This window comes from Odontesthes bonariensis, chromosome 8, assembly GCF_027942865.1.
Source record: "Odontesthes bonariensis isolate fOdoBon6 chromosome 8, fOdoBon6.hap1, whole genome shotgun sequence".
In the NCBI taxonomy this organism is placed as follows: domain Eukaryota; kingdom Metazoa; phylum Chordata; class Actinopteri; order Atheriniformes; family Atherinopsidae; genus Odontesthes; species Odontesthes bonariensis.
Window position 1 is genome coordinate 25800358 of NC_134513.1, and position 12923 is coordinate 25813280.

Consider the following 12923-nt stretch of genomic DNA (forward strand, 5'->3'; position numbering starts at 1 on the left):
TCTGGTCAAAATGTACCGGTCTTCAAACTTCACAGTGAAGAAGCTCCGCTCTGATTTCTTTTAGCCGAGGACTCTCTGTCACTTTGCCGACGTCGATGCCATACACGGTGGTTTGGATGAAGATGAAGAAGCTGGACAGCGGATCATCATACGACACGGCAAAAGCATAATGCGCCTTGAAGAGCTCATCAAAGGCAGCAACTGGGGTCTGCATCCTGCAGGGAATGGCCTTCTGGTCCAGGATGATGTAGAAATCCTGGATACTGTTGCTTCTTTCTTCAACACCGAGAAGAAAGGGCTGTTTGGGACCAGTTTCTCTAAGGAAGGTCTCCATACTTGACCCCACCTGAGAGAGAGAGAGAGAGAGAGAATGTTTTTACTCAAGTCATTTGAATTTATACTGTCTGAATGTACGATGTACTGATTGTATGAATGGATGTGCGCAACTTGATAGATAGATGTGCACAAGTAATGAATTCAGGGATGGATCTATCAATGTACACAACATCCATTTATTTTTGTGTGATGAATGGATGGATGAATTTTTAAAAACAATGTAACTGCACCGCACCATGTGATGGAATGTTGCCTTCATCTTATTTTTGACAAGGGTCGTATCACTTGAGTGTTTCATCACCGATATGGCTCCCTGCAATCATCACCAGTCAACTGCTTCTCATCTGAACGGATACGGCGTGGAGTCTTGGGGCCCTCTTGGAAAGTGGACCTGGATTTCTTGCTGTCTTGAGCAGAGTTCCGCTGAACAGTGTAGCGTTGACACGTTATTAATTAATATTTACCTCGAAAATAGCAGGGGCACCACCTACCTACAATCTTAATTTACGTTACAGTCAGGTAGGAAACTGTTACAATCTTACGATCCTGGTATATTAAATTATTAATTAATTAATACTCGATCTCATTAATTAATTAATACTCAATCCCATTAATTCATTAATAATCAGTCTCATTCTGATTCGTAGTTCTGTTTGAAGTGATAGTCGGCTTTAGTAACTGTCCGTGACGCTCTTAAATGGAGTAATACAAACATTTATTCAACATTGCACAGGTATATAGGTGTATAAACAATTGATAAAGAGACAGAAATTAGAATTATTGGTGACACTCAAAAAGGGCATATAAGGGGAGAAAGAAGCAGGCCACTAACAGGGTTACCTATCAAAAATGTGACTAAATCTGGTTCGTAACACGGATATTGTGCCAACGGTCTTCTGCCCGCGGAGGTCTGCTCATTCGTCGCTTTCAGAGAAAGTTTTCATTTTATCCACGGCTTCGAAAGATCTCAAACCAGCACCTTACTTTGTCGTAGTAGCGTAAGGGGTCCCGTGGTTCTTTCCTTCTGATGAGTTGGTGTCGAAGCGGTGTTCCCGTGGTAACCAGCGGGATGACGCAGAATCGACTTCTTCTTTATTCTTGGTCCTTGGATGAAGAGTGGCGGCTTGGCTGGGCTGAGTTGGCACACACTCGCGTGTATTGGACCAGACTTTTATACAAAAGAAAGGGGAAGTCTAAAAAAAATGGTAATTAATAGTTACAGAGAGAGAGGACAAAAGAGTTGCGTGAGGGATAACAGAGAAAAATGATGAGAGAGTTTGATGAGAGACTGAGAGGGGCGGAGAGAGGCTGAGAGCGATTTCATGCGCGCCTCTCTTTTTAAGCTGGAGATCACATGTCGGCTTTCGTCCAATCAGAGTTCAGCTTGCTTTTGACCCAAAGGAAAAAAAAGGGGGGTTGACCAAGCTGAACTCATGAGACAAAAAGGGGAGAATTCCTGCTTCTTTCTTATACCGTATTTAACTCATATGACATTGATTTTAGATAATATAATGTTTCTAACAGACAATAATGTTGCATACGAGCAGGCATAAACACACATATGAGCATGGAACAGTTATCAGCATACAATACTTCATATTATCATGATAGAAATAGTATGACAACTTTTGGTTACTGTTAATTAGAATGATCTGCAGCTGTTTGGACTCAATGCCTGTGGAATTAAACACTATTAGGTTATGCATTGCACATAATGAGAACATTAAACATCCATAGGTGAAATTGTCCATGTCCATCAGATTGACACAGTGAAAAGTGTCCGTTATCCGTGTCCTTTGGGGGGCGCTGTGGCTCCACGAAAGGGATTCTATTAAATCCAATATCCCATAACTCGGTAAATACTTCATGTAAAAGAATGGCGAATGTTTCAAAATGATCTGTAGATTTATGCAGTTTCGATTTCAACAGTTTATGTCAAGAAAAGTGACGATTAGGGTTGATTCTATTCTTCTAAAGAAAAGTGGAGATTTGAACATTCCTTGTAGCAGACCAGGAAAGAAAAACAAGCCTGGTTTGTTTCTCGGTCAGAGGGTGTCAGTTTGCATAATTTATTATGCGTGGCTGGCGTTGGAGGAGAGGATCTCACAAAGGAACTCCAGTAGGTTAGAATTCACATCTGGGTCCTTATCTCCTTTGGGTAATCCGTTGAAAGGGGTCATAAACAGCGGAATGTTTTCGATGTCAAGACATTTGAAAAAGTGGGGAAGGTTTAATGTAAACATCTCCGTTCTCTGTCTTTCCTGAGAGCACGCTACAACAGTTTTCAACCTCCACGCTAGATAGCCGGAACCACTCTGGTGACCATAGAAATGTTCCTGTTGAAAAAGAAAAGCACATTGACTCACATCAACTGAGGAAAAACTCCAGGAAAACCCTTTAAAAGGGAAAAAAACTGGAGAAACCTCAGGGTGAGCAACAGAGGAGGGATCCCTCACCCAGGACTGGCAGACTTGCAATAGATGTTATATACAGACAAAAACAGTTTACAACACATAATGTATGGGGATGCAGGCCCGCCGATAGGGGGGGACAAACGGGTATTTTGTCCCGGGCCCAGGAATCGGGGGGGGCTCCAAAAAAAAAAAAAGGAATATGCGCATTAGTCCGCAAATATGTCCAAATGTTTCAGGCACGCACGCCAATCAGGCTGAATTGATTTGAGAATCATCCCCGGTCAGCTGAATGACAGTCAGTGTAACGCGGCTCTGGTTTAACCTTATTTTGTTTCAAATAAGCCAGTATAGACATGGCAACGTGTGAAATTGCCATTTAGATAGAGTTGAATGTAACGAATGGGTTATAAACGTGACGTTTTGGGGTAGCCTGTAACTTTCGTTTAGACTGATTTAACTTGACACTCGCCAGATGAATGGGCTCCGCCTTGTTCCCCGAACATTCTCAGAAAGTTCAGCGGACATACACGCAGATCTGGTGATAAATAAAAGTACCCTTAACATGATTCCCTTGGTCAAGTGAAAAATGGTTGATGAAATGTGCAGTTTATGAGCTCTAAATGAATAAAATAGCGTGAGTTTTATTGTGGTAGGATTTTGAAAGCCATAACTCCACTCAGTCCATATCCATATCCAGGCAAAGTGGTAAATAATCCTTTTGGTTTATCCGCAATAAATGAGAGACTGGGAAAGTAGAGGTGGGTGGGTTGCTACGGGTGGGGGGGGGCATTCAGAGAATTTTGTCCCGGGCCCAGACAAACCTGTCAGCGGCCCTGTGGGGATGCATTACTGTTTATACTCACATAGCCTTTCTTGGAATCAGGGTCCTTCAATTTAGGGAACAGTGTTGTAATCCCAAGTGCGTAGAGGATTCGCACATTCACCGGAGGGACCCTCCTGAAAAAAGTAGAGATGCACCGATACCATTTTTTTGAAAACCGATACGAGTACGAGTACAATCATTACAGTACTCGCCGATACCGAGTACTACCGATACCGATGCCCCATATTTAGGCTATTCAGAAATTGCCAAAAAAAAAAAAATGTATGTATATATATAATTTATTATTATTATTATTATGATATATTTGCCATGAATGTAGTTTTCTACCAGGGGTGATAATGATGCATGATTGACAGTCTCCGCTGCTCCCTGCTCTGGGGCAGAGTAGGCCTAGGCTGTGCTGCCAGCGGACAGCTCCGCTTCATTTCACGGTAGCGCCAGAGATTGTAAAAGCAGGCCTATAATATCCATTCTCTCTGGTAGCGCGTGTCTTCTGCAACATTGTTGCAAAAATTAATTGGATTAGAATGTTCAACGTTCGAAGTCATGGAACACTTGTTGCGACTAGACTGATTGTGTAATGGAGTGGGGAGAGCGAGGAGTGACAAAAACACACCAGCGAACAGCGCACAATAGGCAATAGCCTACATGTACGATAGGCTACTCGAAACCAAGCCCTCCTAGTATACATTACTTGCCGTCTTTTCACAAAATAAATGTGCACTGAAAGCGAAAAAAAAAAACAGCAACCGAACAACACAGCGCCCTGCGCTACAATCAACAAGAAGACGCACAAACAGCTACTCATTTATGGCACAAACAGAGAGAGAGAGAGAGAGAGAGAGAGAGAGAGAGAGAGAGAGAGAGACGGTGGGGGGGTAACTGTGTCAGTGTGTCCACGCTCTTTTGCACTGGTGTCGAAATGTTTTTAGATAAACCCGAAAAATGAATAGGCTACTGCAGCATTATAATGAGCATGTTTAAACTATCAGCTTACCAACGTAAAGTAAATAAATCTTCAACACAGTAAATGTTGTAGTGTTAATATTCAATAGGCCTAGGAAATATGAAAAATCAATGTGAAATAGACTAATAAATAGCACGTTGTGAAATAACGATGTCAGTAGGGTATGTTTTTTTTATTTTTTATCACACAGTCATTCAATGTGCCTGAGAAATGGAAAGAAGAAAAATATTCCGCCTACAGAAAGTAAAGTAGAAAACTAACCATATGCTACAGCATTAACAAGCCTATTTCAGCTTTCCAACGTAAAATAAATGGAAGAGCAGAGTAGGCATATACTGCCAGCGGACAGCACGCAGGGTCGCATGATTGACAGTCTCCGCTGCTCCCTGTTCTGGGGCAGCTATAGGCTGTGCTGCCAGCGAACAGCTCCGCTTCATTTCACGGTAGCGCCAGATGCACCTAATGTTTTCCTTCTTTCCCTTTCTCGGGCACATTTAATGGCAGTGTGATAAAACACTATAGCCTATTTATATTTTAGCGCATGTGCTTGGGCTGGTTAAGTTATGCGGAAGAGAGGAAGGGTTAGTCGGCTTTTTTAACAGCTGTGGAGGAAAGGAAGGGAGAGGAAAAATTGGCGCAATATCACCTCGAATGCTTTTCAATGGTCTTATTAGTTATCAATAGAGGTACGGTGGCTTTTTTTGTTTTCTATCACCAATTCTTCGATTTATAGGAGAGCGAGGGAGAGATATGCGTGAAGCAGGTGTAGCCACACCTGCTTTTTTTAAGCCGGCTGCGCGAATGGAAATGGAGGGAGATGTGAAAAAATGGCACCACTGTTCGTTTTTGATGCTGGCGCAGCTTTGTCAACTCAACTGCTTTAGGGTGCTTCTTATTAGTTTGCAGTAGGTAACCGGCTACCGTTGTAATAGCCTAATGTTGCAAGGGGTGCCGCGTTGACGGATTACATTCTGGCCACAGGCACACGGATTTTCATAATTGTTATGTCGCAAGTGAATATAAAAAAACAGACAGCTTCGGGTAGGCGGGCAGCGAAAGGGAGTGGAAGAGACAGTTCTGACGTTAGAAATGACTGTCAGAGAAAGATGTTGGCTGTGACTGCACCACTGTTACGCTACATGACTGCGCACATCCTCGCCATGGAAAATGGGTTCGTGCAGTGAATGCCTAATTGTCTGAAGGACAATGCATTAGGTCTAACTACCTAGGCTACTACTTCGTTGTTTTTTTCACGGAGGACGATTATAGCTAAAGCGATGCGGGAAACACTGGTGGTATCGGTGCATGGTATCGGCAACTGTTTGACAAGTACGAGTACGAGTATATAAGTGAAGTATCGGTGCCGATGCCAGCATCGGTATCGGTGCATCCTTAGAAAAAAGAGAAAGGTCATTCCTCCAAAAACTGCAAATTTTATTTATGTGCACTTGGGTTATTACAGTTAACTAAAACTAGCAGGGAAAAAAATAATTTAAGAAACAGAAACTTAAAATAAAAATGATATTATTTCCAAAAATGAGAGCTAAATAAAAACTACAATAATAATACAAAAACTAAAATTAAAGTGAATGTCAGATAACATCAGCTTAGTTTTAGTTAGAGATGTTAAAGTTGCAGGAAGAAAAGGCCTCAGCTCAATATGGTACAAATGACCCTCAGGTAGATAAGAGTGAATGGAAACGTGATGAGGACTGATGGGAACATTATGGGATGCAACTAAAAGGGGAAAAATGTCATTTTCATAGGTCTCACAGAGGCCTTCTCCTAAAACCTGAAAAGCTAAGACTGAGACCAAATAAAAACTAGTCAATTCCTCAAAATAAAAACTAGGGCTGGGCAAGTTAACTTGTTATTATCGCGTTACCGTATTAATTATTTAACGCCGTTAAATATTTTGTCGCGCATTAACACGTTTTATTTTTTTTTAAGAAATTTTTTTAGGTCTTTTGTGCCTTTAATGGATAGGAAAGTTCAGACAGAAAGGAAGCAGGGGCCGAGAGAGGGGGAACGCACATGACACTGACGTGATGAATGAAGGTGAAATGCTGTTTCAAAAAGCCTTTCCTTTCAAGATACTTTTAATAATTTGAGGAACTAATGTTAGCTAAACCTTGGTCCAGCGCAGTGTTGGCCAGGGCTAGCGAGCTAGGCTAACGTTAGCTAGCTAGACAACTTTGCTAGGTAGCTAGAGGCCAAAGTCAACCACATAAAACAAACAAAAAAAATCGCTAAAATCATTAAAAAAGAGAACGTTTTATCGACCGAAACTTAACTTACCGTAGAAAGAAGAGACTTGGAAGACAAGTGTGACTGCAGTCTGAGTGCTGACTCTGAGTGTAAATCCAGAGTGATTCTCAGAACGACGGAGTTCTTTCACTATCAGGAAAGAACTGCAGGGGAAGTTCATTTTGATCAATTCTGAGTAAAATGAATAGTAACCCCTGTTAATTTACACCAACACTAAAAAAAACAACACTGACACATTTGCTGCGCAGTGAAGCACTCGGGGTGGGTGTCACTGTGGACCCCTCCTCTCTCGCTTGGGAGTGTGAAGGGTGTGACAGAGATTTGGTCTGAAGGTCTCCATGGTAACCTCGGTTCTAATACGTCACAAAGAGCTCACAACGTATGTGATGATAATGCCTCAACGACACACGTCAATGCACGTCAATGTAAAACACGTGCATGCCACGTGATTTATACGTCATAACACATCATTAAACGTCAGAGGCGAAAGTTTATAAATAGGACCCAGAGATATCAACAGCTTTGTGTTGGGAGGTTGTGGCTCCCCTCCCTCAGGGAGCAGGTTGAGAGGCTGATGGCAGATGGGCGTTGAGTCTCGGCTGCCAGGACAGCAGTCAGGCTCTTTCCATGCGTACAGTATGAGGCTGTGGCTGGAAGCGTCTGCTCCGCACTCGCAAGTCAGGCTTGTGTTGTGGACAGGAGCCCCCGGAATTGGTTGCGTCTTGGTCTCGGTCCTCTCATGTCCTTCTGGTCCCTGAGTACGTCCTTTGTGTTAATTCCAAACACAATCATCTGAGGCTACAGCAGTACCCGCTGTCACTGCCGTGCATTATTAGCCTCCATCACAACAGCTGGTCTCACTTTTCCATGGCAAGGAAACAAAACCAAATTATCACGGGTCCAACACATCACTTGTCCACTTCACTAGTGGGACCTGCTAGTAGGTTTTAAAGGGGGAAAAACTGAGATCGGGTTTAAGTATTAAGTTAACCTGCTGAGTCTTGGAAATAACTCTAAAATAATTTTAACTCCTCGGCAGGAATATCTCTGCAGCTCTCTCATCCAGAGGATCTACAATCATGCATGTGTTTGTAACATAGCAGAGGGTGTATTCTTACTAAAGTCAAGCATATTGCCTTTTGCGCACTCTGAGATGTTTAAAGCTCAGATTAATATCAGAGCTGAGATTTAGAAACACGTGGAACATTCTGTATTTCCTCTTTTGTCTGTTGAGGAGCTGCTAAATATCAATGGTTCAGTATTTGTAGCACATGCGCATGCACGTAAACACGTTCACTTATAATATCGTGCGCTCATAAATTCACAAACACTTACACACGCGTGCACAGACACACACACACACACACTCACAACGGCCTACAACCACCACACGCGGGCAAACTCGTGTGTTGGTGTGTGTTCCTGCAGATCTTTCAGTCAAACCTGCAGCTGATTGGTAAGATAAGAAAGCTGGGAAAGCCTTGGCAAAATAAAAGAACGTTCATTTTTAAACGAATTTTACTAAGTGAACTCAAGAAAAAAGTTTTAGTGTATTTCTAAAATATACTCTGTATGTCACAGCCTGTGGGTTTTTGCTTCCATTTGTCATACTTGGTCATTTTGATTTCAGGAATCTGGGTTAGTTCCGTTTGGCTCATGCTGGATCTCTGTTTCGTGTCCTTTTGTCTTCTTCCATTTACTCAGTTATACTCTTGTTTTCTGCTCAGCCTGTAAAACTGGCTTAAGTTAGCCAAAGACCACCACCTGTCCTGTGTTAATCATCAGCCTCCTCAATATGAATGCTCTCAGTTTCCTTTTTTCATAGCCAGAGCCTCATTGTTGTTGTTCCCTTCTTGTGAGTTTGTTGTCAGTTTTGTGTTCCAGCTCTGCTCGATGTCTAGTTTTGTCTGAAGTTTTCATTTTTGGTGATTTCCTGTTTTGCATTAAAAGTACGCATTTGTCATACTGTCCCGTGATTTAGTACAACAAATAGATCTTTCGAGAGTATAAATCATGTTATTATGTACTGTAAGAGTACCTCTGGTGTGAGAGCAGTAAACTTTAAGGTAACTACTAGTTATGTTTAGGTTTTATTTTGTACTGTAGCTATACATACTGTGAGCTACACCACAGCTGACTGCTTATACCTCATTATATAGTCATATACTGTATACATAGACAGCTTTGGTATTGCCCTTGAGTATAATCCAGGGTTTTATACCTGAAGCTATGCCATAAATCCACTATCAGTGGACTACACATACGAATTCACAGACCGACTTGGAATTATTAGGAAGTTTATTTCTAAGAGTTCTGTGTTGAAGCAGTGCTGCACACTTAGAAGACGGTACATTGGGTTCAGTTGATGTCAGTTTAGTCAGTCCTAAATGTTGAACGTACATGCTGGTGATGGCTGACAATATGAACATAGCAGCCAATATGAATAAACTCTGTTCTAGAAAGAAGAGTTATCAATAATGAAATGATTAACAAGGTGCAGGTAAGGTGGACAGCTGGCCCAGGAAGCCCTTTCGGGATGTTAAGGCTTTGCACAGAATTGCATCTTCTCTCAATAACTCTCAGATAGAAGTCCATTCATCTTAGCTGCGGATTTAAAATATTTTTCTCCTTTTACATTATGTGCTAAAACATTTAGAGACCATTAGAGAGCATTTAGCAAACACATAATCAGATAAAAAAGAGGTGACGGTGAATCTCCTCTCTGCCGGTATGACAATGATTATGTCATTTAGCTGTATTCATACTGCATAATGATTCAAAAGGTCCTCATGCGCTGGCTCTTGTAGATCAATTTTCTAATGCATCAGGTCTCAAGTTGAACACTTCAAAATGTGAAATATTACCCCTACAGGAATGCAATGACACAGTATTGGATAACATCCCAGTAAAACAAACAGTTAAATATTTAGGAATACAATTAACTAAGGATCCCAAGATTAGAGAGGAACTGAATTTTGCAGGAAAAATAATAAAAGCCAAGAACATCTTTAATTCTTGGTTACAACGAGATCTAAGTATATATGGAAGAACTTTGGTATCTAAAGCAGATGGTCTTTCTCATTTTGTTTATCCCTCTCTCTCCCTATATCTGAAGGATCAAACAATAAAACAGATCAACAAAATATTTCTGGATTTCATATGGAGAAATAAACCTCATAAATTAAAGAAGGAAGTGCTGACAGATTGTAAAGCTAATGGAGGTCAAGACTTTTTAGACTTCTCTAACACAAATGATTCCTTCAGGACTGGATGGATTCGAAGATGCCTTTTACAACCTAACTCACTGTGGTTTTTTATCCCTAATCACATATTCAACAAATTAGGTGGTCTTTCTTTTATTCTTAAGTGCAACTTTGTCCCATCTAAATTGCCTATTAAACTTTCTAATTTCCATAGGCAATGCCTACTTGCTTGGAGAATGTGCTTTGTTCATAACTTCTCCCCCCATAAAGTGTTTATCTGGAACAATTCTGACATCACTGTAAGAAACAAAACTTTATTTTACCCTAAGTGGTTTGAACATGGTATATGTAATATTTTTTCATTGTTTGATAATTCTGGCACTTTGTTGACATATGAGCAGTTTTTGTCACGGTACTACTTTCCTGTACCCTTCCGTCAATTTAACACAATAATCAAAGCAATCCCTCAAGGATTAGCTCTTCTAATTAAAAGTCACTTATCATATAATTTACCTACTCCTTCTCCCTATTCAGAAATAATATTGAATGGCATTAATATATTTGATAAAAAAATGTTCCAATAAACATGTGCGTCAGTCTCTTCAGCAAAGAAACAGAATTACTCCTACGACAACGCTCTGAAGCATAAACGCAGATGTCCGTTTTTTTCTCCACAATTTATCTGCGTTCTCACGAGCGTTTTGGGGTTGGATATCTGTCCATCCATGGGAACAGTGAAAACGTATAAAATTCTTAAAACTGGCAGTTTGCCGATGTAGTATGCACGCACCGCGTCAGTTGGAAGAAAATGGCAAAGCGCGGCGGCAACAACACTCCTTCTAACTTTGTTTGGACCGATGATGAGGTCCAGTTGCTCCTCAACATGACACAGGACTACAAAACCAGGAAGGCAGTGGAGAATGTCGATTGGGAGAGTATTCAAAACAAATATTGTGAAATATGGGAGTCGTTCATGGAGAACTACCCACTTAACGACCCAAAGTACCCTCATGCTAAGGACCAGGTTAGCAAAGTTCATGTCGCAACGAAAATTAAAGCCGTGCGGATTAAATATAGGCAGGCTGTGGACACCCAGCGCCGTAGTGGGCACGGGAGGGTGGTGTCTTTGTTTTTTGAACTATGTGATGAAATTTGGGGAACCACCCCTGCCTCCACAACGGTGGAGCATGGTCTCGAAACGGCTGAAGTAAATGATGATGGGGCAGCAGAGCCGGGCGGTGTAGAACTAGCAGAAGAATCGGTGCAGGAGGACACCTCATCTTCGGAGCCGGCCGGAGAAACTCTTGCGAGGAGGAGACACTTACTTCAGGTAAAACTATGTGTTTGACGCTAGTGTTAGCCCCAACCATCATGGCAATGTAAGGGGCACCTGTCCTGTTCCGGGTAATGTGTGTGTGTGTGTGTTTTTTTTCATAATGACAGTGAGTAAAAATATTGTTTACACGAATTACAAAGGACAGTTGTGTTTGCCAGATGCACAATTACACTCGTTATTGTTTGGATGTTGAAATGTTTTGGATGTCACAATGTTCCAGTCCTACCGTTTTGACACAATTCAAGTGAAGTGTAGCCCACTTTATTGGTATCCATATTGGTCTGTAACTGACAATGGCACAATATTTGAAATCGCGTTAACACACACACACACACACACACACACACACGCACACACACACACACACACACACACACACACACACACACACACACACAGAGAGAGAGAGAGAGCAAACGCATAAAGACAATATTTTGCACACAACCGAAATTGCATACAAGACCTACAACTTAGCACTTGAACATTGCTCTGTTTCGGACACAGAATTATTGAAATATTTTCATTAAGATATTGTAATATTGTCATGAAGGTGGATTGTGCATGCATGTTGCACAGGACAAGGACAGATGAACGATTATAAGTCCACTAATGTTTGCTTTGGTCTGTTATTTTGTAGGCCAAACTCAACAGCTACAAGACAACCAGGCTGCAGAAGAAAGTGCGGAGCGATGAACACCATGAAGACCTCCAAATTAAAAAGAGGATTGCCGACATCATGGAGAATGCGGAAAGGGAACACAGTTCCAGGATGGATGCATTAGTGACTGCCCAAATCAGGATGAGCCAGTCTTTTGAAACTCTTGTGAGACATTTCACCTCACCCTCATACCGACCAAACATGGCTTTCCCACACAACGCGCCCACATACCCACAGCCCATGGCCTCCTCAAGCTCATACTTACCACCTGCCATGCCCTCCTCCTACCAATACATACCACAAGAACCACCCATGCCCTCCTGTAACCCATACTTACCACAACCACCCAGGGCCGCCTCCTACACACACCAGCTGGTTTCAGAAACCACTGAGGAAGAAGACCAGGTTGATCTTCTTTCATTGTAAGTAGCCAGGCCGTGCTTACATACTGTCAAATGACACTTGTTCTGGGAGGGGGGGTGTTCAACGTTGTTGCTGTTGATGCCACCTCATGTGGCTATGCAGGCCGATTTTCGAGTGCAATTTCTATTTCTATTTCTGTACAGTGTTACTGTATATTTGGTTTATGGCTGTCTTTGCATGATGTTCACATGCACTTTATGTCCTGAATATTTGACATAAAAAGGTTTTTTAGTAAAACTGTCATTTGCACTATATACATTTTTTTTGTGGATTTATGTTTTCTGTATTTATGTTTAAACAAAGTAAAATACTTTATTTCCCCCCTGATTTGCATGTGTTATTGAGAAAAGTCTTACACACCTAATTTTGACAGGTCAAGAAAATCTACTGGACAATCAGTTACTAACTGCTCCCCCTTGTGGTCCTCATTTGTCATCATGTCTGCTAATTCTATGTAGTTACACAGAAAGTGTT

General features: G+C 41.5%; 1 protein-coding gene across 1 annotated transcript; it reads left to right on the plus strand.

The window, feature by feature from the left end:
• Nucleotides 1–10681: 10681 nt before the first annotated feature.
• Nucleotides 10682–12452, plus strand: LOC142385697 (uncharacterized). The gene is made up of 2 exons (XM_075472420.1): nucleotides 10682–11362; nucleotides 12006–12452. The coding sequence occupies exons 1-2, from the start codon at nucleotides 10841–10843 to the stop codon at nucleotides 12450–12452; spliced, it is 969 nt and encodes a 322-aa protein (XP_075328535.1). The 5' UTR covers nucleotides 10682–10840.
• The last annotated feature ends 471 nt before the right edge of the window (nucleotides 12453–12923 follow it).

What these genes read in the sequence shown, in the direction of transcription:
- LOC142385697 (XM_075472420.1), top strand. Translation starts at nt 10,841, where the DNA reads ATGGCAAAGCGCGGCGGCAACAACACTCCTTCTAACTTTGTTTGGACC. An exon ending in GGAGGAGACACTTACTTCAG is followed by an intron (nt 11,363 to 12,005) that starts GTAAAACTATGT and finishes GTTATTTTGTAG; the next exon opens with GCCAAACTCAACAGCTACAA.